At 35.3% G+C, this 27841-nt stretch overlaps 1 protein-coding gene across 1 annotated transcript; it reads right to left on the bottom strand.

Moving 5' to 3' along the window:
• Positions 1-24169, bottom strand: LOC144364566 (C-type mannose receptor 2-like). The gene is made up of 22 exons (XM_085494393.1): positions 24059-24169; positions 22056-22089; positions 19308-19452; positions 18374-18451; positions 16934-17023; positions 16237-16290; positions 15414-15491; positions 13845-13916; positions 13370-13441; positions 12014-12124; positions 10605-10673; positions 10047-10362; positions 9070-9135; positions 8659-8705; positions 7621-7677; positions 6670-6985; positions 5620-5685; positions 5015-5061; positions 2789-2860; positions 2205-2520; positions 950-1015; positions 1-445 (listed from the first exon to the last, which is right to left on the bottom strand). The coding sequence occupies exons 1-22, from the start codon at positions 24082-24084 to the stop codon at positions 424-426; spliced, it is 2220 nt and encodes a 739-aa protein (XP_085350519.1). The 5' UTR covers positions 24085-24169; the 3' UTR covers positions 1-423.
• Positions 24170-27841: the final 3672 nt, after the last annotated feature.

Genomic DNA, 27841 nt, shown 5'->3' on the forward strand with positions numbered 1-27841 from the left:
TTATATTATACAACATTTATATGCACAACATCTAAAACTAAATGTTTGCACGATATTACAACACCCAAATTCGCCTGACATAATCTATTAATGTATCCTTAAAATAAATAAATAGTTGAAAAAATGAGCACAAACGTCAGCTGTATCGAAAGAATGAATCTCGCATTAGAAGAGAAATTAAACAACATTCTACAATATTATATTCTGAATTATTACAATTCTTTCAACTTATATGCATAACCTTTCACCTGTTACAGGTTTAAAGAACTTAATATTTGCGAACAAGCGAAATCAGATATTGACTAATCCAACTAACAATTGCTAAAAACATAATCGATGGCGGGCGCTTTACCGACAGTGTAGTGAACGTATTACACACCATATATTCTCCACAGATTTAATGAGCCTATAACTTGATAATTTTTATTCATCCAAACACGTCATGCTGTGAAATAAATAACAGTAAAATGAAAGAGGAAATTTAAAGTTGTAGTTAACGACTTCCTAATCACAAATTGCGTTTTATTGTTATATCGATTCACCTAACAGAAATGGGCAATACCAATACTGTGCAATATACGATGAACAATTCTTTCCGCATGATTTGCATGTGCTCGGAAATCCACCAATGAAATTGAACACCAAGAAAACAAGTGAATGTTTGGAAAGCTCAATTTTGGTAAGTTTACACCCACTATGCAAATAAATTTTCAAAACAAGTGTAAGATGTATATTTACTAGTTTCACATTGAAACACTAATTGGAGGAAATAGGTTCCATAGCCTTAAGCTTCTTACAATCAACGAGGTCTCGGCAGCATTTGCATATAAGGTTAAAGGTGTTGTTTTAAAAGTCAAACTGAACTTAACAGAACATTACAGAGCAAAATACATTTGTAAATTTTAAAAACGTGCTGTTTTAACAAACAAACAAACAAATATCTTCTCACCTTTGACATATGTATCCCTTGCTACGAGAACATGCAGCATCGTCCCATAGAAAGTCTCGAGAAGTCCTGTACAGTGAAGTAGTTATGATATATGTAAATTACCTCGTGTTTAGGAATAAGGTAAGCAGATATATGTAAATTACCTCGTGTTAAGGAATAAGGTAATCCGTTCAGGTGTATACAGTATTAGGTATAATCGTCACAAGACGAATGAAACGTTTTAAACTAATACATTTGACATGTATTCATATTCTATACTTTGTCTATATTTTGATTATGTTCTTATTATTCTTATTTTAATTTTCTTAGCTCGGGTGTTTAATGTGATATCAGGATAAATAATTGGAAAGATACTACACTTTTTATGTGAGTTGTGTTCTCTAATTCGGACACATTTTTGCCGTAAATGATTGAATGATATCTATAGTTTAGTTTAATTTTATCTGTATTCTTCCTCAAATAAACACAGTCGTTTTGTAGGATTATTACTGGGCAAAAGACAGCGCTATCTTGAGAGCTCGAGGTACTTTCCGCGAGATGATGAGCACGCTATCAGACGTAGAATTGACTACGAGTTCAATGTGGCACTGTTGTAATTTTCATGTTTTTATAGTTTAATCTCAGTATATGTTTGATTTTTAATCAATTATAATCGCTTCTTTCTTCACTGAAACATATAAACAACACACTGGAGTAAAACGCTTGTTAAAAGTGCTTAATTTGTATCAACATGTTTTTTTTGTTTTTTTTACTTTCCGTCAAAATGTTATGCAGATAGATATTTAATATTGTTGTTCATGCAATGTATCTGGCTCAGATATGAATTGCTTTTCAACAGAGGTAAAGACAACTGTAGGTTCAATTGTGTATTTTTGTGTAGCATATGAAGTGTTTGAAAATCATTGCCACAGATTATATATCAAATATAAGGTGATCTAAAAAAATTGTATTCGTGGTATGTTTTTCACACAAGAAGACTTGACAAACTTTTAAATGATTGAAAAAGACTAAAGAGTAGAATTTTAAATAAATGCAAAACTTGAAACAGAAGTAAAGTAACAAATTTTCACAATTTATGTTTTTAATTTGTTCACAAGACCATCGACCAGTTAGTACATAATAACGCATTACATTACAAAATAGTACACATGCGACATCATATTGAAAATAACATTGTTTAAATGTATATATTTCTATGTGCAAATGCTGTTTCAACGAGCTATTTTCTTTCAAATACGATTCTTTTTATACTTACCATAACTGACCACAGTCTTGATTTCTAAAATTATTTGGATTGCCTCGTGACCAGTTTGTGTAAACGAATGGGTCACCGTTGATCCATATGTAACTCCCTTCTTGTGAAATGTCATTGAGTCCAATCCAATAGTCAACCAAACCATCGTCTATGTTATTATCTATGATGAATTGTATGACGCCATCGCTGACTGAACTGGTGCTTAATGAAGCCAGCACAGCGCCATTTTGTTGACAGAGCGTGAGAGAATTTTCCCATGAATGTGTGTCGTTATGAAAACTGTATCGATTGCAACCAATATCAATGTACCGGCGATCTGATCAGATAAAACAAAAATCAATAAATAGGTCGGATAGCTGGCCGGTTGGTCATTTTATTGGTTAGTCGGTGGGTCTATGGGTGGATTGGGGGATATGTTAGCGTGCGAGTGAGTTAGTATGTAGCTCAGAAAAGACTTTGCAATCCTGACGTCACACTGACGCAATACTGAACACTATTGATTCTCTATTGGTGAATAATTATAAACACCCAAGACTTTATTAACAATCGCTACCATTTCGTGTAATCTTATCAGTCTATAATACCTGGATCAAGTGAGGTTGGGATCATTGCAGTGGATGAAACGTGCGAAGGTATAGATTGTGTACTGATGGCATCTGAAAGTAAAAATAAAAACAAACTGTGACATTTTATGGATTGTAGCAAATATACCTGTACACAATACAATACACACTAGAAGCAAATAGCCGCCGTGAATGCTGGGCAATTATTGAGCACCTATGACATGATAATTTGTAATACATTTCTCCATCGGTCCATGGACCACATTCCCGGAAGTCGAAGGTACGGCGTTTCACATGCGCGCGCGCATATCGTTTTTGGGTGTAACGTAACGCGTGATATTGTGTTTCTTGGTGTACCAATCGACTTTAAGTTCAATTCTATCGACTATCCATATGATAAAACAGGAGTATTACTGCACCCCAGTTTCACTACTTCCGAGAAAGTGGTATATATTCCTTTGATTCGTAGTTGTTTTTCAGTGGAAATTTTAATCTATACTAATTAAATTAATTAAACACCGTGATCGATTTGAGTAACATTGCTCTCAACCATATACGTAATTTTCTGTCACTAGAGGGCGCATTTTAGAGTGGATCAATTCAGTTATATCCTCAGGGGCGAAGCTACGTCACAAGACGTTCCACGTTGCTAAGACGCGCACCACTGTACCACGCATTTCTAAGGGCTCTGCGCGCGCTGCTGGAGGAACGCAGAACGCCGAGCGGGGGGGCCGGTGAAAATTAAAGAAAACAACAGGAACTCAACTTTAAAGCAATCCTGAACAATCAAATTTATATGCGTTATACACGCAGGGGTAACCTTATTACACTGTTCAGGGGAGTCTCAACAACCATCGCAAAGTACCGTTTTCTGGGAGTTTTCGGCCTTTGTTTTCACCGTGATGGTTGCCATGCGGTGAAAATGCCCGGATGTCCGCTCCTGAGAATAGTTCACTTTTACTAAGTAATACATTTGAATGTATTTTAAGAAACATGAGCACCAAAAACCCAAATATTATGCTTGTGTGTATATTTATATTCAATATTGTACAGCTTTACTAAAAAAGAGTAATTTAAAATATCAAAACATATTAAGTATATTATATACACAGTTGTGTATATTTCATGTATAATAAACAAATTGCGCCCAGATCATCACACTTGCGGGCAGCACGTTCCTAAAGAACGGGACGTTCAGTTTGTTTATATCAAACAACAACGTAAAATAAAAACTGTTATTATTAGTTTTATTTACGTGGCTTACACATTGTTTAACACATAACCACATTACCAATTTGAATTTTGAACTTTCCTGACTAACTACAAAACGAAATACCAAAATAGCGAACATCTCTGGCCAACGGAAACTGACATGCATGCGTTTAGCTTGTCTTGTTTGTCATCAACGTTTAGTATGTTCAAAACAAAGTAGTGTTTTGTCATTGAGCTGCAACATTTAAATGGCGGCAGTCGTCGTGCCGCGTCCTGTTCGATATGGGACTCATAGCGACGTACACAACGCGTGTAAAATACATCGTTTATTTACATGAAATTCGAACACGCGCTGCGCGACGACCACCGCGCTTTAAATGATTATTTTCATTATTCAGTGGACACCGTGATGAATATTTTGTTCAACAACAATTTGGATTTACGGATCATGAACCAAATACTAATGTGCCCATGATTAGAATGTGTAATTACTATCAACCATTTTTTAATAGAATTAACAATAATGATTGCTCTCTCAAAAAAATGTCCATTTCAATTTCCATTCTCTACCGCCATTGCTTTTGCGTTCACTGTTTTAAATACCGTAGTTACATACGTCAGGATAACAGTGGAGTCGACCATGAGAAAGAACGGAATTCTTTTTTGACAGAAGGCGCAGACAATAGAAGGTTTTTCGTTCATCGCGTGGTATTCGACAAACGCGAAAGTATTTTGAGCTTGTTTCCATGCTATATACATACAATGGTCTTTAATTTTGATGAAATCAGAATATCACAAAGCCGTATTACTGTCTGGAAGACCGGCAGTTCCGTGTTGGTCTATAAAAACGGAACTTCAATTTCAAATTATTGAAATCTTTCACGCAATATACGAAACCTCACAGTTGAACGACAAATCACCTATCTGTGTAGCCATCTCACATTTAACGAGGTCTCAGCGATCGATTCAGAATAACGTATGCCCTATCACAAGAATAACTCATAAGAATATTGTAGAACAAATTGAGTTACTTACTACTTGTCCATCCTAGTGTAGTAACTTCGCTGCATTTATCGAGGAAGCTAATAACAATAGTGATAAGAACTAATTAGTAGATGCAAAGAAGGTAAAAGTGGTCGCGTGAATCAAACTTTGTTCTAATCTTCAAAATTACAATGTACGCATCGATAGTCGAAACAATTGAGCCGTGGGCCACTAGTGTATACAAACTACAAAGCTTCTATGATTCAACACGTTTCATTCAAGAGATTATTAGCAATGGATAATTACGTCATTGCGCAAAACAACACCCTATATAAATGATAGAATTCAAATAATCCGGAATTCACCTTGAATGGAATTGAAATACCCTGTATCGATTATTCCTAAGATTTTTTTACCGGATTTAACCTGATTTGCAATACTATCTTACTAATATATATATATATATACATATATATATGTATATAAATACGATTAATCTGCAAGCGCTTAAGGGGACTACTAAAATTGCATAAACAAGACGACATGTCTGTCTTAATGCGCATGCGCAATGGCAAACTGAAATTACATCACCTCAAGAGATCTCCACCGACTATCATCAAGGTTGCATGCTGGGAATGAGTAAAACACAAACATACCTTTGACATATGTATCCCTTGTCACGAGAACATTTAGCATCGTCCCATAGAAAGTTCCGAGAAGTCCTGTAGTGTGAAGTAGTTATACAAACTCATGTATATTACGTATCTTGTATTTACATTGTACACGATTACCACTCATTATTCAAGTGACACATTTTAAACCAATTAAATTAGTTTGAAATGTATTCCTATCCTATTGTATGTGTGTTTATTTAGTTTTTATTATCTTTTAGTTAACTTTGAAAAGTATTTGTATCCCCGAATCTTTTTTTATATTTATCATAATGTGACAGAAACTGTAACGCCACCAACTAATTTCTGCAAACCGACTATTAGTTTACCGCAGGGTTCGGCAATTCCAGCAATATTTTGCATTCATATCGATGACCTCAAAACTTCGTTTCAACAAAGTCACATACAAGAAAAACCAAAATGAGTGTTTCCACATGTCTGGGTTGCACAAAATGTCAATAACGGTAAGTGAATTTAAACTAAATGTCAAATTAATCCGCGGCAAGACTGGTCAGTAGATATAGATACTAATCGCAAACATGAGACATGTTAATTTTAAATAAAATTTGTTTAATGCAAATTATCTTAATTGCAATTTCGTTGCACCGAGTATAGCTTAGCTATATTCACAATGAGATTTTCCGCAGTTCATGATTGAAAAGGGAAGGACGAATGTTATACGTGACAACGAAACGAGCGAGTCGAAATTAAAAGGTCAAGCGACCATCCTTGATTGCTGAAAACTATTATACTCAGTCTACTATGTGGAAGTTTGTTAATTAATTACGCTTACCCTAACATACTTAAAGAAATTTAAATAGCATTGTTTAAATGCATATATATCTATGTGCGAATTCAATTTTAAATGAGCTAATTTACTTCAAATTTTATTTTTATCAGCAGAAACTTAACATTTTTCTTATTATTATTCCAAGTTTTTATTTAACTGGTACAGTATTTAAAATCAACATTTTAAGTCGGGTTTGTTCTAACACAAATTGTCACCTGTTTTCATACGATTCTCTTTAGACTCACCACAACTGACCACAGTCTTGATTTTTAAAATTATTCGGATTGCCTCGTGACCAGTTTGTGTAGACGAATGGGTCGCCATTGATCCATATGTAACTCCTTTCTTGTGATATGTCATTGAGTCCAATCCAGTAGTCTACCAAACCATCGTCTATGTTATTATCTATGATGAATTGTATGACACCATCGCTGACGGTTCTTGTGCTTAATGAAGCCAGCACGGCGCCATTTTGTTGACAGAGTGTGGTAGAACTTTCCCATGAATGCGTGTCGTTATGAAAACTGTATCGATAGCAACCGATATCAATGTACCGGCGATCTAAATAGGTAAAACAAAATCATATCAACCGGCTAATAGACCATTTTCCTTCACTGCGAGAATCACGCGTTATGCGTGAAATCGAACGTAAAAACAGGACAAACAAAGGTCATATCGTCGTAGTGGCGTCAAACATCGCGTGGGATTCGACAAACGCGAAGTACTTTGGGGGGCATTTCCATGCTTAATAATGTGCTGTCCACATTTCATGATAGGCAATTTCAATTAAGTGAGGGTATTCGGAAGCAATATTCCTCTGTCGAAGATCGGCCGGTCGGTGCGAGTTACAAAATAAAAAAATTCTAGTTTAAAATCAAATCGTTCGACTTTTGCGGCAGACGTTCGACGCGCGTCTTTCATACATCTCGCGAGATCTCGCAATTGTACGGAAAATCACCTATTGATCAATAGGTCAGATAGTTGGCCGGTTGGTTGTTTAACCGGAGAGTCAGTTGGTGGTTGGTATGTGTGTGTGTGGGGGGGGGGGTCTAATGAGCGTGTAAGCAAGTTAGTATCTTTGTATCCCCGAATTCACATTGGCGCCGCTAGTCAGTCTTCAGTGGTGAATAATTAAGAACATCAATGTTCTTGTTAACAAGGCTAACATTTCTTGCAATCCTATCGTTACATCATACCTGGATCAGGTGTAGTTGAGACCATTGCAGTAGATGAAACGTGCGTGCTGATGGCATCTGAAAAAATAAAAAGTACAAACTATTATTATACTTCTGTCAGCGTAACGCCACAAGTTACAGCGTGTAGTAATTTTGTGGTATTGCATTGGGTATTTCTATGCTACCATATTAGGAAAATTCGAATTCCAAATATGGAACAACTACGCGCCTAAGCGTTCTCTAATAATAAAAATAAACAAGGCAGCCCCAGAGTTTGATTAGACCCCATACAAAGTAGTTCGCTCAATCTGTTCTAAACTTTTTTTGTATTTTGGCATTCCCATGATGTATCTTTGGGAGGAAAAGTTGTATAATAATAGTTTATTACGAGGATACCGCAAGTAGGCTTTCAGACAGTTCACGGTTGCACCGACCTCCACTGCGCGTCAGTTGATACTTCGCTGTACAGTCTTCGTGCACACTTTGCGGTATCCTCGTAATAACCTCATATGATATCTTATGGATTATAATAGTGAGGATACCTGTTAGACCGAAACAATAAATGATTTGAGTGGGACAAAACTAAAAAAAATAGTTTTCAGTGTTTGTCTGATCACTGTAATCATGATATTTGGAATATTAGAGATGAGAAAGCAATAGTGGGACAGAAATATAAACAACATGCGTTCAGGATGCACATTTCGTTTGGAACTATCTTTAGTAATTTTAAAACAAGGCAGTGCACTTAATATTGAGGTGGCGAGTGATAAGCTTTTATCTGATCATTCCTGTGACGCGAGGACACACGTTCATTTACCAAAGTTGATTTAGAATGCCAGCGTGTTCACTTCTCCAAATGGCATTACAAACGTCAAGAGAACAGCAGACGCGATTATGAAAGAACAACATTAGGGGAGGGCACCAAACCTATTCGCGTGGCCATCAAACTATGAACAAGGTCTCAGAGGCCAATTCCGAATATAATATATATTTGATTAGTTCCAAATATATTATATTTCTCTATCATCTAAATTATTCTCATGGATGAAGGTCACTTACCAGTTGTCAATCCCGGTGTAGTAACGTCACCACAATGATCGATTGAGCTAGTAGGAGTGATGATTGATTAGTAGAGGGCTGGGAACGTAAATGTGTCTTCAAAATGACACATCGCAATGAATACATGAATAATATAGATATACAACTGTTTCGTGGGCCTATAATGTCTAGCATTGTTAACATCGAACGGGTTCCTCTATGTCGTTATGCAACAGGAAAAGCTCCTGTCACGGAAATAATTTTTCCTAGTTAATTTAATCTTATCCAAGATTTCTGGATAATTTGATTCAAATTCGTAAAACCTAGCCATGGGCGCGAGCGCCTACTTGGAATTAATTATACTTAATAAAAATCATGATGAATAAATAAATAGTTGACTACATTAGATAGATAAACTACACAAAAACTTACCTTTGACATATGTAACCCTTGCTACGAGAACATGCAGCATCGTCCCATTGGAAGTTTCGAGAAGTCCTGTACAGTGAAATAGTTATATGTATATTACGTAATTTGTATTTCAGTATATGCAGTTTTAAGTATACCACTCATTTAAGTGAAACCTTTTTAACTGAATGATTTCACATATTTTTATATCCAATTGTTTGTGTATATTTTAATTAGTTTTTATTGATTATATATTAATTATCTCAGTTTAATATGGTACAAAGATACATAATTGGAAGATAATTCACATTTTTATATACGTTATGCCATTTAACGCCGAACCATTTCTGTCATAAATGATAAGCCATATTTTGTAGGCTTGTTTTACCTGCAGAACTACAGAACAAGCCACAGTCGGGTGTTGATATTATAGTAGAAAAGTTGATATTTGTTTGTTTTTATTTATTTTTGCGACACGACGTGCAAATTATTAAAGGTAAAATCGAATATGGCACTATGTCGTCGCTTGTATACTTTGCTCATCGTATGTGCTGTTCAAAGATAATATCATTCTAAAACATACAGACGAAACACGGAGTAAAACGAGTTTTAAGGTGCTTCAGTTGTATGAATATACTTTTTATTTTCAAGTCAAACAATGCAATAAATGTTGTACTGACTTTTTGCTTTATTTTAACTTTAAAATGTTTTGCAGATTTAGGACAAAATGAACACAATATATTTTCATCTAATAAATATAGAAATGGCGTAACATATTCTAACAATGGCAACAGTACGGTATAATATGTATCAGACAAATGACTACACAGCAAAACGGTTAGTAAACAAACGTTTTGTTCGTGAGGATAGAGTGTCCAATCAACAAATGGTGCACTAGGGTAGTATGGAAAAAATATGTATGCCAGTCTTGTTCTCACAAAAATACAGTGGTTTAAAAAAGTTAAATGTTTTTTTTTTCCTATAACTCTTTTTACACTTACCACAGCTGGCCACAGTCCTGATTTCTAAAATTATTCGGATTGCCTCGTGACCAGCTCGTGTAAACGAATGGGTCACCGTTGATCCATATGTAACTCCCTTCTTGTGAAATGTCATTGAGTCCAATCCAATAGTCAACCGAACCATCGTCTATATTATTATCTATGATGAATTGTATGACACCATCGCTAACGGTACTGGTGCTTAATGAAGCAAGCACCGCACCACGTTTTTCACAGAGTATCTTTGAACTTTCCCATGACTGTGTATCGTTGTACACACGGTATCGAGTGCACCCTATATCAATGTACCGACGATCTGGGCAGATAAAACAGATGCACCTCAAAATGTCAACAATTCAATTACTCAAATAATTGATGAACAAATCAATACATTATTCAATCAATCAGTTAATAATAATAAGTCAATCGATAACCAATCAATCAATAATTCTATTAATAAACGATTGATAGTAAATATAGTTATAGATTATTATATTTTGCGGAATATAAGAACAAAAGTTTAATTTTCAATTGATCTGATCACTATGTATTTATTACCTTGAATAGATGTTGTTAAGATAGTTGCAGTTGTTTGGATGTGTGTAGACATCGACTGGGTGGAAACATCTGCAAGTAAAAATTTAAACTGACATATAATAGCCGTATATTGTGGTGTCTTTATCATGGTGTACAATCTACGGAGTGCTGACCAGAGGTCGCAAACAGTTGCAAGAAAAACACCACAACACGCCGTGGTCGAACTCTTAACTGATTACGAATATATACACACTGTCCGTTATGGCATGTCGACAGTCCATCTGCTCTATGGATGTTTTCATTAAAAAGGTTTCCCTCATTTGGAAATACACTTCACGTATACGTCACTAGAGAAAACCTTCTTTTGTTTACATCGGACGCGCACAGTCCGAAAACGCATTGATCTTCGTGACGGGTTGATTGATTGTCTTACTGCCTTCGTGCGCACATTGCAGTATTTTTAATTAGCTACATAGCAGCGTGAATATTCAGTGTATCATTTTTTTTGTGCGTTGATTGCTTTCTTTGTTAAATATAACAAAATAGTTCTGTTGACTTAAACGTAAATGTACACTCTCAATACTGTGCCAATATATTAACTTATTTATTTTATATTTTTTTTGTAAAGACTACAACTTAAGAATGAATATAATTAGTTTCTTTATAAAGTTTCCACATTTTTCAATATTAAATAATAATGACGACCCAGTTTCATAAATTTCATGGTGTAATGAAAATCCCATTTATAGAAATTATTGAACAACAATAAATTGGACAATTGAGATTATAGTTCCTAGGCGTCTGTGACAGATCATATAATAATAATTTTGTGTTGTGTATATATCAAACGGTTTAGAGTAATTTGTGTTCAGGACACGTGACATACACGTGTTCAGACTGTAATTTAGAACGTATAAAAACGCTGTGAAGTTGCTGGAGTATAACATCTTCATGATATTGACAATCCTAATGTTTATAATTGGGCTTGACATCGCCAACCATAATTACTTCTTAAGAAATGTTTTATGATATCTGGCTACGGCAAATCAATTTGTAGTTGTGTGCAAATTATTTGGTAAATCGTAACCTCTTCACCACCAGTACCTTTTTTCATATAAACAACATGCGTTCAGGATGCACATTTCGTGGTCCTGTGGTCCTGTTTATAATCTGCACTTTCCGTCAAAAGATTGGAACTAAAATAACCAAATTTGTTGAATACAAGCTGTATATTGGCCGAAACTTAAATTAGGGTTCATCTCATAAAATATTGAAGAATGTTAAAAAAACGTGCACACACATTTGAACAAGAAAGTCTGGCGGATAAAAGGTTAACCGCAACAAATAATTATTATGTAAATTAATAACAAGGCATGGACTCAATTTATATGGTATGTTGAATAATTAGTTCATTGACAAATGATACATACCAGTTGCTAGTTTCATGTCAGTGAACGGCTTTGACGACGTTGCCCATCCCATTGTACTTACGCTCGGTAGTGTCCATTGGACAGTAGTGACAGTGCCATGTGTCTTCATGTCTGTTAACAATACCCATATCAACGTTTTTAACTCACTATATAGACCATTATAACATCGAATGAATAAATATGTTGATTTCATCATGAGAACATTGTACACAATAAAAAATAAATTTGCAAATTGGAACTTGCCATACTGATTTCATACTGAATTATTTCAAGCTACTTGTCTTTTTATCGTTAATGGGTTAACAATTCATTATATAATAATTAATTGTCCGATGTTGCATGTAAAATATTGGCGACGGTGTCCTGCTACTTTTACTAAAAAGATTCTTGAAATCAGTTCACCTCTGTCTATTCACTGGAAAATTGGAACTTACCATACTGATTTTATATTCAATTATTTCAAGGTAGTTGACTTTTTTATCGTTAATGGGTTAACAATTCATTATAGAATAATAGTCGAGTTGTGAGATGTGTTGAAGAGGGAAATTGTTGAGAGAAAACCGGAAGTGGTATCAGACATGAAACCTACTTACACATGAAACTTATTCTAAAAAAATAAAAACTTGTGAAGTTCAGCAACATACATATGAATACAAACATTATCAAAGACATTGAAGATTACTTTTCGAATTCAAAGTCCCAAAAATCATTCTTCGCTGATTTGTCATTAGCATAATAATGAATTTGTAAAATTAATATTGATTTATATAATAATTAATTGTCCGATGTTGCATGTAAAATATTGGCGACGGTGTCCTACTACTTTTGCTAAAAAGATTCTTGAAATCAGTTCACCTCTGTCTATTCACTGGAAAATTGGAACTTACCATACTGATTTTATATTCAATTATTTCAAGGTAGTTGACTTTTTTATCGTTAATGGGTTAACAATTCATTATAGAATAATAGTCGAGTTGTGAGATGTGTTGAAGAGGGAAATTGTTGAGAGAAAACCGGAAGTGGTATCAGACATGAAACCTACTTACACATGAAACTTATTCTAAAAAAATAAAAACTTGTGAAGTTCAGCAACATACATATGAATACAAACATTATCAAAGACATTGAAGATTACTTTTCGAATTCAAAGTCCCAAAAATCATTCTTCGCTGATTTGTCATTAGCATAATAATGAATTTGTAAAATTAATATTGATTTATATAATAATTAATTGTCCGATGTTGCATGTAAAATATTGGCGACGGTGTCCTACTACTTTTGCTAAAAAGATTCCTGAAATCAGACCACCTCACACGTTCTAATAGTATGTGTTTTTGCTGATGATGTTTTGCATACCTGGCTCCAATGTTGTAGCAATAGCAGTCGGCAGTCCCATATCAGTAACAATTGAGCTGGTAGTACTGATCGCTATGTGAACACAAACAAATGTCTAATAAACATTGACAACTATTGTATAAGGTGAGACATTTACAGACTTTTTCTGTTCATATACAAAAGAAAGTATAGTCAACGTATAGTACGAGGCATGTAAAGTGGTCAAAAAATGGTGCAGTTATAAAATGGCTAATGTGGTTTTCAAAATTTTTTTTAACAAATTAAATATATTATTGATGCTAATACTTTTGTTGTTATCTATAATATGTTTTAGTTCGAACGACATTAAATATACAAGTATGTATTTATTTTCAATGAAAATTATTAGCCCAAACTTTTATAATTTTAATATGCTGACCAAGTTGTTCACACACCTTGCCCTGTGTATGTTGTTTGCTTTAGACAAATTGTATAATGTAATAATGTATTTGCGTACCTGGTTCGAGTGTTGTGGAAATATATGTTGGTATTCCCATCTCAGTAGTAGCTGAGCCCATTGTAGTAATCTCTATAGAAGAGCATAATGTATACTATTTTATAATATGATAAGAGATACAAACAATTTCTCAATTAATAAGTAAAATTTATAAACTTTATATTTGCATTTGCAAATAATGTATTTAAAAAAATATCATACCATTGAATTTAAACCTGGTGCTTTATTGGGTATTTTATTTTTATTTTATTTTATTTTTTTTTATTTTATTTTATTATTTTTTTTATTTGATTTTTTTTATTTTTTTTTATTTTTTTTTTATTTTTTTTTTATTTTTTATTTTATTTTTTGTTTTTGTTTTATTTTATATTTTTTATTTTATTAGCTTTATTAGCTTTATTGATTTATTGAATCGGTGATGACATATTTACTTCTGTGACGTAAAGCGTACTACGCGTTGTTGACAATTTCTGGAATACTGTTTCTTTTACTCTACTGCAAAAATGGGGCTAGCTAATAGGTTATATGCATGCAGCAGCGAACAATCAACGCACAATAACATACGCCGGCCCATTGTATTTACTCATGATCAGTAACCAAATACTTTTTTCAGAAGCATTTCGGACAAAAAAACAACGAAAACAGCTGACATGCCAATATACCCTGGTTTCCATAAAAACATGTGTTTTTGGAGGGGGGCAGATCTGTTTGCAAATTTTCTTTGAACTATTAAGCTCTAATAGCGCCCTGTCACGGGAAATATCTGTCTTATTCACTGTGGTGTGTATTTACACAATTAGGAACTGCAGTAACTCGGAATATTACTATTACAATGCTTTGAAAGGTGTAAATTAAATCAAACGGAAATATACTATAATTTAATCGAGTCGTGAGATGTGTTGAAGAGAGAAATTGTTGAGAGAAAACCGGAGGTGGTGTCAGACATGAAACTTACATGCACACGAAACTTATTCTTAACAAATAAAAACTTGTGAAGTTCAACAACACACATATGATTATATTGTTATGTATGGCACAAGTTAAATAGAAAATATTACAAACAGATTTAAATGTATTTTGATTTAGAAATTCAATTCAATAGCGCCCTCCACCGAGTCTGATTAAATGTGGTTTTGGCCGTTGATGGCGTTTTTGAATCCACAATGCTTTGCGTAAGAAAGCTGAGGGTTTTGGTCACTTTTTGGTTTACCGTCGACGTGTGTGGTTGTTTATTTTCCTTTTTATACAAACAAAGTAATTCTCAAGGACATTGAATATTAGTCAAAGTTAAAGTCACAGAAAAATAATTCTTCGCTATTTTGCATTAGCATAATAATAATTGTCAAATTAATATTTATTTTAGTTACGACTGTATGTAAAATGGTTGGAACAATGTCGAAAAAACATTATTTCTCCAATTTCAAGAGTAAAAGATCTTCGCGTCAAAAATATATGTATTCATACACCCACACCCACCCACACACACACACACGACGATTACAAGCGATAAAAAGCGTTGTCTACCTGATACAAGTTTTGCACTATTTTACTGATGTACTTGCTGCCTACCTGCTGGTACCTCTGTAGTAGAAATAACCGTTGTCGGTGCCATCTGAATAGTAGTAGGCATATCTGATGTAGTAATGTCTAGAGATGAACAGAACTTACAAATATTCACTATGAATGAGATATGGCGACGAACAATTTGTCTTGTTGCATGCAAAACTGCTCTGAGAGCGAGAAAGTCACACAAATTATTTTGGTTCCTGAAACCGTTTTTTTTTTACATTGATTATAGTGTTAGCATCATTTGTATTGCATTTTTATTCTTTAAAAGATTCATTTTTTGTATTTTCTTTAAGTTTTGAAAGTTCCAATTTCTTGTACTTCCTTTAAGTTTTAAATTTGTCTGTTTCCAGTAATTATATTGCAGCTCCTAATTACGTATTAGTAAGCCCTTGATGTAAAAGGGTAGCAACAAATAAATAAAATTGCATACCAAGGTTACATAGGCCATGGTAACAGAACACTATTTGTAAAGTGAAAATATTGCATGGCTTTTTCGCTCTCAGCGATATTTCGGAGTTTCTATGCTTTTAAGATTTTGTTGGTTTTTGCGGTAGCACACGACAATGGGAACTCTCCTACTGACTGTACATAATTTGAATTCATCCTCATCGTACTGATTTGACTTTGTTGTGTAGTGTACTAGTCTTTTGTTCTTTTGGATTGTGTTGTGTTCTCGGACCTCTTGAATCACTATATCTAGATTCAGAGTCAATGCAAAGATACTCGCAAGATTATTCCTTATTGGCTACATATTGCCCTAGCAACATTCAGACCAATCAGAAAGCGATAATATATAATGCCAGTGTATCACGTGACATATTACCTGATTTAATCGTGGTCATACCAAGAGTTGTTTCTTCCAGCTCTGTATTTCTCTCTACGGAAATCAAGAAATACACAAATTAAAATACAGATCAGGCGAGTGTATCGCTCTTTATTGGTTTGAAGATACTAGATCGCTCAACCTTTAATAACCACGACATATTGGTTACTTGATGCACCTGCAGACCTTAACCAAGGTTCCTCAGGAGTCGCATAGTAAATGAATCTCGGCCAGTGGAATTGGCATTCTTATTGCGTCTGTGGCACACTAACCCAGGGTAGGGGTTGACCCACTAAACTCCATTGACCGGTTTTCATATTGGTTACTTATACTCATCTCAATCTCTGCCAGTGGAATTGGCATTCTTATTGCGTCTGTGGCACACTAACCCAGGGTAGGGGTTGACCCACTAAACTCCGTTGACCGGTTTTCATATTGGTTACTTGTACTCATCCAAAAATGTAAGTTGACGACCATTTTTATGATGATTTACTACTGTTGTGTTTTTCAATATTATACAATTGTTTTTGCGTTCATCAAAAACGTCTTATGTGTTTGATTCTATTGTTTGCATTTATATAATTGTACAACTGCCAAATACGTATTGATCGGCTATTGACATATTGACACATTTTTTGTTACATTATATCGTTGTCTTTTATCTGTTCTGTTAGTTAATTAAAAATGTCATATATACCTTGCTCCAGTGTAGTTGGAATGTTCGAACTGTATTGAATTTCCATATCTGTGGCGAAAACGCTTGCAGTATACGCAAGTGAACTTCCATCTATAACCGAAATAATAATGAGAATTGTGCGGTTATTTGGTTATTTGGCTAATGATTGTTTAAGAAGCAGTGGTTTGACTTGTGACTAGTAGCTTCAGTCTACGTTAGGAGACTGCATTTTTTACCAACATATCATTGTATAGCAAATGCACAAATAATATAAAATACTGTGCACAATGTCATTGAAAATGCAGTCGCCTTGTTTATATCACAATATAAACTGGTCAATAAGTGGGTTTTATTTATTAAATTTCTATTTAAATGTCTTTTTCTTGTACCCAAGACTTCCGAGATCTCGTTGAAGGCGAGAATTCACGCGATTTGTTTTGTATTTCTAATGCTATTCCACTGTTCAATATAATCATGGTATTCCCGCGTTCAACGAGATCTCGACGGATATTTGGTTTTGGTATAATAGTCTCTGTATGTAACTGTAAACTCGCATTAATTACACACATTAATTTCTGCCTGTTACATTACCTGTCAGTGTGTGAGAATGACGCATGCTAATTTTGTTCACTATTCCCAAACATCACATCCGTTACAATAAGAACATCATTTGATGTATCCGGATGGGTTTATTGCCTCACCATTCAGTATGCGAAATACACATCAGAATACGGGTCAACTGCTGTTTGCGTTTTTACCCCAGGTATGCTTTGAATACCGCATTAATCCGTACTTTACGGTCGACTGGTTATCTATGTGTATTTTTATTCGTTGCTATTTATTGGCTAAGAATAAAATATTCTGCAAACGGATGTGAAAGTTCACAAATTAAGTGATACAAACAGTTTGCGGAAAATTGAGGTAACATTTCAACAATTTCTTGGAATTATAGTAATTCGAAAACCATGAAATCAGTCCTCACATGGGTAAAATGCCTGCCTAAAGGGTCCCTCTGGGAATAATCCTAATGTTTCCATACACACACACTTGCACGAATAAAAATGTTTCCTTCAGACGCTATCGAGATTTATATTTGACTGGACTAGAAACATTGACAACTCATGACAACTATATAGTTAAATATACAAACACGAAATGAAACGTGAATTATAGTTCTACGTCACCTACTCTAAAAATAGGTCTAAATCGCACGTGTGATCGTGGTCAGAATGTTCCACATGTACAGTAGCAACATGACTTGAAAAATATAAATACGTGAAAAGATCGCCATACAACACTGATATCCGCATTAATAAATCATACAGGAAAAATATAACAGAAAACAAAACAAAATAATGATGGACAACCAAATACATGACTGACATATATCTTCAAGAAATTAACAAATCATTGAGAGAACTATATATTAATGTACCTACCTACGTGACTGAGTGTATTTACCTGATTTTATCGTAGTCGTCATATCAAATGCAGACCCCGCATCGGTGGTGTATATAGTGGTGAAATTCGTACTGGTATCTGAAGATTGAACATTATATATGCGTTAACATGTATACACTATACAACTTACTGTACATGTCTTAAATTCATCTTTATCTTACTGGTTTGACTGTTTTGTCCCGTGTACTAGTGTGTTCTTATGGTTTGTTGTGTAGATTATAATCAGTGGAGTGTTTTGTGTTCTCGGACTTCTTCAATTCCTAGATTAGAGTCAAAGGTAATGCAAAGCTATTTGCAAGATTGATCCTGATTGGCTACCCAATCCTAACATCTAACAGTCAGATCAATCAGAAAATAGCTTGTTTTGTTTTTCTGTATTGTTGCGTCTGTAATTGCAACTTATATAAATGCTAAATAAGGAAGGATGTCAAGTGTGGTTGATTTTTTTAACTCATGCAATTTACACATTCGTAGAATCGAGGAATATAGCGTGATACAGTAAAAAATTGCCATACTGATAGTACGGTATTACACAATGTCAACACGTCAATACACGGTGATAACACAGTGATGACAGGATGTCAATACACGGTGATAACACAGTGATGACAGGGTGTCAATACACGGTGATAACACAGTGATGACAGGGTGTCAATACACAGTGATAACACAGTGATGACAGAGTGTCAATACACGGTGTTAACACAGTGATGACAGGATGTCAATACACGGTGTTGACAAATGTTGAAAAATAAAATAATTAGCTTGTTTTCAATCCCATGTATGGCTAGTACATTATAGGATTTTTTTATTGGATTAGAATATATTAATCAATCTAATTATGAAAAAGCATTGACCTTGGCCATTTGAAGAAACACATAATGTTAAAAAAAACAGATGATGGCAGGGAACCGTTGCAGCACCGTTTACTCACCTGAATGGTTTGCTTCGCTAGTTCCATTTGTTCCGGCTCTTGTAGTGACTATTGCAATTACAGTAATTGCTGCCAATAAAAAAATAATGATCACTGCAGCAACAGCGATAAAAGCTGCCGATGTGTTCTGACAGCAAATACGTACCTACAAGTAGTAAGAGTACTTTAGAACAAATTACAAATCAACAGTAAATACACGGTTAACCAATGTAGTACGGAAACATATATAAGTAAGACTAACTATCTCGAGTAAAATACTGTAGAAGCAAGTGTTTGTTTGTTGTTTGTTTTTAGAAGGGCATTGAATTATATGCCTTGAATGTCACACCTGTGATTTGCAACTTAAAAGGGAAAAAATAAATTCAATGAATAAATTTATTGGTTTGATGGACGTCACTCTATTTTGAGATTTTTGCGTGGTACAGAAATCCACGTGTGTAAAATAATAGTAGAAAACAAACAATAGCTCTTCTTCCGGCAGCAACTCACACACATGAGCTCTTATTCACTGGGTTCCATAGGGTGGGGTGGAGTAATGCAGCTTGTCAGGGCGAAACCTCTGAAATACAAGACTACATGCAATGATACCAGTCAAAAAAACAAGGCTAGTTCCCTACAAGTGGAGTAAACACATAACATCAAATATTACAGACTCTTCACACATCCAACACAGTGAATAGGATACTTGCCAGAATATTCAAATGCGTTACAAATATTTATCAAAACATCCGCCCTGCTAAAATCAACAGAAATGCCGGACGGATCCAACAATATGTAATCAACGCACTGACAAATTCACAATGGAAAACTAAAGTCATGAACAAGCAGTACCGGCTAAAAAGAGTCTTTAGTACAGCTAACGATTGTTCAATAATAACCGTGTTGATACAATAAATAAAACATGTCCCTGTGTACTCGCAACTGCGTGAAACTGTAAATATGTCTTTTATGGGTCAGAGGTCATCTATAAATACTGAAACCACGTGTGTGGATAGAAAGTCGACACGTAAAATAAATACATAGATTCTCAACATCAACGAAACATAAATGTTTATAAAACTCACGATCGCTGTCACTCGCGAATATTTCAATCGAAAATACAGTTTCTGTTCACAAAACCTAAATCAAACGATGACGCAATGTCACTCAAAACGTCTCGTAAACAGCAACGACTATAAAATAAACTCGGTACGTAACTGCGTTTCCATCCACAACTTAACTATGAAAAAAACTCCCTAAAATAGCTAATTATGTGGGCTAATCCCTGATTGATTGCTTCGAGGAAGGGCTCTCTTACATCCAGTCAAAATGTGTTCGCAGCGAACGACTGAGAAAAACAATGTCGCGGCAATTTAGTCGCGCACATCCGAAACAACAAAAACACAGCCAGGTTCACTTCAAAACACTTTTAACTCACTCGTATCTCTCTCATACGGGTCAGGGGTCTCACCTAAATAATTCCGAGTCTGGTGAATAGCCTTTATCTCGTCGCCGGCGTCTCTGAACTCCGTGCAAACTGGCGGTAGTACTTCTGATCCCGGTCTTCGTGTCTGTTTGTCTGTTTGTTTGTCTTTGAACCGCTATCTTCGTCCTGTCTCCTCTCGCTTCTCTTGCTCTCAGATTTCCTTGCTTCACTCACTTAGTTTCACACCAAATGTGCCGTAACAGATTTACTCCGACGGTACCGTCCACCAGCTATCTCGGGCAGGAAAATCACCTTCCAGTAGAAAGTTGCGTTCACCAACTTGAACGCGTCTCCGGTCTTACCGTGTTTATTTTTCGACGTCTTCCGAACCAACCCGAACGGTTACGTCATCATATAAGAACACGCCGGATGATCGTTACATAAACACCGCGGTTATTGTAATAGTTTGTCTGGTGGGCGTTTGTAGACGGTATAAAGATTCACTTCAATGTAGTCCAACCTATAAACTCACAACATCACCAAGTATCAGCTGTAATAATTAGCGGTGCACTAAGGGGACTCTCAAAGTTGTTTCCATGGCAATACACTTTGGTACGTTTCCTCGCCGTCGTTGGCCATAACGTGTCGCTGTGCCTCCCTACTCATGTGGCAACTCAACGATCGTGGTTAAATAAAAATCGCCTGTACACAATCAGGTCAGAAACAAACGTCCCTATCTCGACGCAATCTCAAAAAACAGTGCTAATTATAAAAACTTGTTTCCATTGACAACTGTCACGTGTAACAATAGTAAATTGAATAATTTCAAAAAAAATATTAATATTATTAACTCTATACTTCCTAAATCAAAACATCAATTTGTACACTGATATACAAAAACAGTTATCGTACTGTCATTCAAATTTGTTTTCTAATATAGCATCCAGTCTTAAAAATGACATTTTTATTGAAAATCGTTTTGATAAACTTATATTTTCGCACTGAATGTGCTAATTATACTAAACATCGCAACACCATAAGGTGTGTGTTTCATTAAAGCGGGGGGGGGGAGTCGTCACCTGCGCGTGCGTCAGATGGCCATAGCGTGTCATTGTTTACAAACAAGCGTTTACCCATGAGCCTTTGCGTTTTAACGTGTGTCGTATCGTCGCCTGGAACTCAATTCCTACGCATGCGCAGGTGACGACCCTCCCGCTTTAATCATTAACACTCTGTGTATCATTGTCACTAACCAGAAGTTGTTTTTTTCTAGTTTCTAAGTTCAAAAACACACATATACTGACTAGTTCACAATGAATGCTATTATTTACACATCAACTTACCAAATATTTTGTTCGGTGTTTTATCCTATCCCATCTGTTGGAAAACAACACCATTACATTGCATTTGTCACTTAAGCACACAACTGTTCCGTACAGTGAGTATTTTAAACATACCCTCGGATGAAGTTGGTATATCAAAAAAAAAATAAAGAAAAACTACCACAGAGGCGAGTGTACCGCTGGATTTTGGCCCATACATCTCGCTATCACTCGTGTCGTTTTCAGAATATATATAGTTTTTATCTACACCAGTTGGTAAAATATTAATTGCAGCCAATAGTGGTCCTCCTTGAAAAAATATTGTCAATGGTGTAATTTTGTTCAAAGAAGTAGGGTAAGTGCTCAGATATTTGTATGGGTAGATTCTACGATTCTCGTGAGTTACGCGTTTATTATTCCAAATTCGAGAGTGAATTTATGAAGGCTTCATTCACTGATATTCAAGGTTGGAGGGAGAAATCGACATGTTACAGATATGTTGTATATCAACTTTTACATGCATTTAAAACTGGAGTGTCAAATTATCCCCCTGATGGTTAGTTACTCTGTACGTCAGTCTAGAAATTTCAACTGTTTTTTTTTAATTCTGTGTATGACGAGGACAATTAGAGAATCTGAATATGACTTGAATGATAGTCGCCTAGCAACAAAAGTGTCACTGTCACGCTGCAATAAATATAAATGACGAAACGTTGGTATCCAACATTCTAACATCTGGTTGTCAGTCTAGTAAACCACAAAAAAACAGTAAGGGTGAAATAGTATTGTATATTATCAATATTCCATTGACGTGGCTGTCAGTTAAAAGGCGGTAGTCGTTGCATCGCGTCCCGGTCAATATGGGATTCATAGCGACGTATACAACGCGTGTAAAATACATTGTTTATTTACATGAAATTCGAACACGCGCTGCGCGACAACTACCGCGCTTTAAGGCTTTCAGCAATCTATGCGTTAAAAGACCTTAAGTAAATTGCTACAAACATGTTTTGCCACAGTTCCTTCTCTGAATGATGGTCAAGCCGAATTTCATTCTGTTTTTTTCTTTCTTGAAAACCCTCTTATAAATATGAATCATATATATTTACAGTGTATCTCTTTGCCGTTTTTTGGTAGAAAATAGAATTTTTGACACTGGTTGGTTTAGGTAGTTACAATTGGCGTAACTTAGCAACTAGTAGAGATAACGCTTTTCTTCCAAATATGTCTAAAGTTTGACTGTCGTTACAGGTATTTTGTTTTCTAAAATACTCTCCCAACGAATGTTTTTTCACACAGAGAATATCTAGCGATAGGAATCGATACGGAGTAGCTCGAATCTCAGAGTCAACGGATTACTTAGCAGTGGAAACCAGCGTACAATTGTCCATGATTTCAAACATATGGTATTATGTTTTATTATTCTTTTCACCTGAATATGTATCTACTTCAGTTTTTTACATGTAGTTTACTAGTGCTCCATATCTACAATACCCTACATTAACTATCTGGGCTACTTAATCACGCATAGCCAGTTTGTTTCAGTCATTTTTATATATTTGTAATAAACTCCACGCACCACCCTTCACTGAGGGATGACATAACTCGTACAAAGACTCAACTTTGCCTCGACTATTATTGCGCGCAGTCCGTCCTTTTGTTTGTATTTTTCCTAAACAACATGTGTTTATAGTGGCCTGCTCGTGATCCAGTGAAAAGGGTTAGTTAGTAGTAAACGTATTTACAATGGCTGTTATAGAATGCCAATTCAGACATAAGCCGTTTCCGGGATAACAATTGTGGTATCGTAAATCAGCATTTTAGTTTATAAACCATCATTCGAGAAAAGTTATATTAACATTTGAAACATTTTCGCAAAAATTATATGAAGGCGAACAGAAAAAAAAAAGATAAAAAACCGAGCCATTTATTTGACTGTCTAGCAAGCTGGGCATATTTAGCTAACAGGCGTAAGATATCGCATGTATGCAGATGTTCGATTATGTTACTGAATGTCTACTCACATACTTTCTTGATTACCCCCAGCCATGTCTTCAACGGTCAACTCCGTCTAATCAGTTCACATACAAATTCCTCACACACAAAATCGTGTATTCAGCAACGCGGTAAAATTGACTGCCAGCATGTAAAATCGCTACCACTTTCAAATAACCAACTCCCACACAATAAAAATAAATACATAAACACCCCACCGCTTAAGATCACCTAACAAAATGCATATCTTCCGTGTTCAGTAGACAACTGTAAACGCATTATACATTTTGTTACATTTCATATACATTTCCTATTTACACAGTATTAGTGACAGTATATTTGAAATGTTGTTAATTTCAATTAAATTATAATAAACAGAAAGGTTTTCCATATACCTGATTAGCTATATTAGGTACAGTATAGGTTCCTGGTATGAGATTAAGAGACCAGTTTTACTGAAAACCTTAAATATAATCATTGAATAACAAATACATGTATTGCGTTAAACAATATATGCATAATGCTCACAGTAATCGCGTAACAATAATTTTACTGAGATCGATACATCTTAGGTGTTTTCATCTATTTCTTAGATAAAAAAAATAACGTCGCCAATAGTATGATAGCTATGCTAGAAATAGATAAATCCAAGATAATCCGTTTCTGTTTGCTATCGTATTAGTATCACAAATACGATGCATTATACTGTATTTACATATATTGTTTGGTCCAATAAATATGTCGGTTAAATCGTTTAGCTACATTTTCTTTGTGCCTGTAGATAATACTCTTTGATGATATTGGTTTGTCAACACATCTCATTATCGTCTCATTATCGTCTCGTTGTATTCTGTGAGATTATTTCACAACCACCTTCTCCATCATTACCAGACAATATTTACATATATTATTTTGAATTCTCATTAATATGAGGTTATTACGAGGATACTTCAATATATGCACGAAGGCAGTGGAGCGGGAGTATCGACCGACGCGCAGCGGAGGTCGATGCGACGGTGTACCGTCTGAGTGCATATTTTGAGGGATTATCGTAATAACCTTATTATTATACATCTTTTCCTTCCAATGATACATTATGCTAATGCCGAAATCCAAAAGGTTTAGAACAGAATCAACGAATTTCTTTGTGTAGAGTCCGGCGGTCAAACCCTGGTGGCAGCCATGTTTGTTTTTATTATTAGAGGACGCTTACGCGTGTAATCATTCCATATTTTGAATTCGCATTTATTAATATGGTAAGATGAAAATACCTCGTAAAAATACCGCCAAGTTACGGCACGATACAATGTGTGGCGTTACAGTGAATAATAGTATAGTTTATCACGCCATACTGCAATCTAATTCAAAACTCATGTCAGGTTCAGTAGGTATTGTTATTTATGACTATGTTTTGGTTTCACTTGTTGTTATTGAGTTGTTGTTATATCGTAACACGGTTGTCCTGCCTACCATCTGACTCAATACTATTGGAAAACTCGTGCATGGGAGTCTCGTGTCGACTAGTTGTTCCAACCAATCACAGGACGCCTTACAAAATAAGTCGTCCAACTACTAGTAGCGCATGCGTGATTCATCGTAGTTAAAGAAAGCAAATTATGGTTTTAGATTGCTGTAAAATTGATTAGAGATGGTGATTTGGACATGAGTTTCGCCATTTGTGTGCTAGATTTATTAGTAATTATGACCAGAGAACGGAATTCATTCGAGCGGTTAGGGCGTGCCAGACAAGGCGCCGATACATTGTACTGACATGTGCGGATTTATGGGAAGCGCGCCAGGCGCCGAGTTTTCTTGATATCGGTGTCACCGTGTCATCCGGGTACTTGCCGATGTATGGACGTATTGGCACATATGTGACCCAATATTAATTATAACCAAGGAGGTTATGCTTTTATCTTCATTACGTAATTACTACAACTAATAACGATAGTTTAATTAAGTTAAGCTTCCAATTTGGAAAATTTTAATAAAAAAGCTAATTTTAAAATGTGCGATTATGATGAACAAATAAATCGTTGAACGATGAATCTAATTGTAAAACCTGTGTTTATCCAAATTCAATCTATTCGTTATGTACATTGTATATTTCTTTCAGGTATGTGAACGATTGTCCCAAAGTAACGGTAATTACCGTATGCATATGGATACCTTGAGGTAGATTATCCTCAAAACTATATATATATATATATATAAAAAAAAGAAAATCTAATCTTAGCTAATCAGATTTCGAGTTTAAATTTTCTAATCAGTCTCTCAATTAACAATAAAATCAAAATAAATGAACTTCAAAAATAACTATCAATCAAAAAGGTGCGAATAAAGAACAAACACATAAATACATGAACAGTGTCGATAGTTCGTTATTAATGTTGACAGGTCACAGCTCAGTGACAGTTAGACGATGAAGGTTCCAGAAACTTAATACCGTTGAGGGCGCTGGTCAACAAAATGTGGGTTGGTTGGTTGGTTCCAGCCTCAAGTGTCATGGCGCACCAAACCACAAAAGGCCGGTTACTAGTAATAAGTCAAGCATTCTGATTGGTTGATCACGTTCTCATTCTTTGTTCTATTTTGCTTGGTTACCTGACGTCAGTGCTTACACCCGTGGTACTTATATATATATATATATATATATATATATATATATAAAGCAATGTTTTCCTTTTGATTTCACAGATATAAAACCGTTTCTTTCGTTATCACATTTTTCGGGAATTGTGGATATTATTCAAAGTTGGTTTGAATATTATAGATGGCCGTTTTGATTGAACTTGTAGAACATACAGATGAACTAAATAATCGTTCCTTGAAGCCTGACGATCGTGAATTATCAAGTAAATGCCTAAAGATTGGTAACTGATTATATAGACAAGGGTAGAATATTAATCAACATATGAAAAATTGTTATTCACGTGCACTCTCTCAACATGAGCCCACCGATCCTTCTAGTCTCTAGTATTTCGTTTTCATGATGTTGTTTCTACATCCCTGAGTCATGCGCCGGATTTAAGGGGAGCCCCCTTTCTGGCAGAAAATAACAGATCATTTGACAAACCCACGCCACGTCATAAGAAGATCCAATAACAGTAGGTACCCGGTATCAAACAACCAACAACACACCTGCTCTTCTGGGGGGTTTCTCTATGTTTGTCTATTTCGGTGCAAGGTCAGATAGGTTATCTGGATAGTAAAGATTGTAGACAAGCGTGGGGATGAATCTTTGTATCATTTTTAGTGTTCATAGTTTTGAAGTCTCTTTCAGTTTCCTGCAAGTTCTCGATTTTCTCTTCTGTCAGTTTTGTCTGTGTGTTGCAATTTCTAAAGTAACTTCTGAAAATGTAAGGTCTGGGGTTAACTGACTGCCTCTAGATGAAGACGTACGTTTACGAATTTCATTGCAATACCAGTTAACTATTGTATATGCACATAGATCCGAATCTGAAAAGAATACGCCTCTACACGATGCTAATCGGGTGCATGAAATGTTGTATGAATTCTACCCCACTCCAAGCGCCGAACACAAATGCCATCCGAGTACCATGTTACGCCCTCTAGTGGTGGCCTGGCGAAACCCATCAACTCGTCAGGAATTGGAAAAACACAATGTGCTATCGCTAGATGAAAAAGATTTAATTACTTACCGCATGAGGGCGTGATTTCCCGCGATCAGCTCAGCATATTTGCATTTTATCGTCGCTTGTAGCCAGCATATTTAAAGGGTTGAATATGAAACTATCTTTCTGAACGCATTACATGTCTTCCATGCATATATTTTCAAAGCGGGGGGGGGT

Source organism: Saccoglossus kowalevskii, chromosome 20 (genome assembly GCF_978046115.1).
Source record: "Saccoglossus kowalevskii chromosome 20, keSacKowa6.1, whole genome shotgun sequence".
Classification (NCBI taxonomy): domain Eukaryota; kingdom Metazoa; phylum Hemichordata; class Enteropneusta; family Harrimaniidae; genus Saccoglossus; species Saccoglossus kowalevskii.

Bases quoted from the DNA above. Each gene is read 5' to 3' on its own strand.
- LOC144364566 (XM_085494393.1), bottom strand. From the start codon at position 24,084: ATGGCTGGGGGTAATCAAGAAAGTAT. The intron at 13,917-15,413 runs GTAGGCAGCAAG...GCTCTTCTATAG, and splicing joins TACTACAGAGGTACCAGCAG to AGATTACTACAATGGGCTCA. The intron at 12,125-13,369 runs GTATGCAAAACA...TATTGTTAACAG, and splicing joins TGCTACAACATTGGAGCCAG to ACATGAAGACACATGGCACT.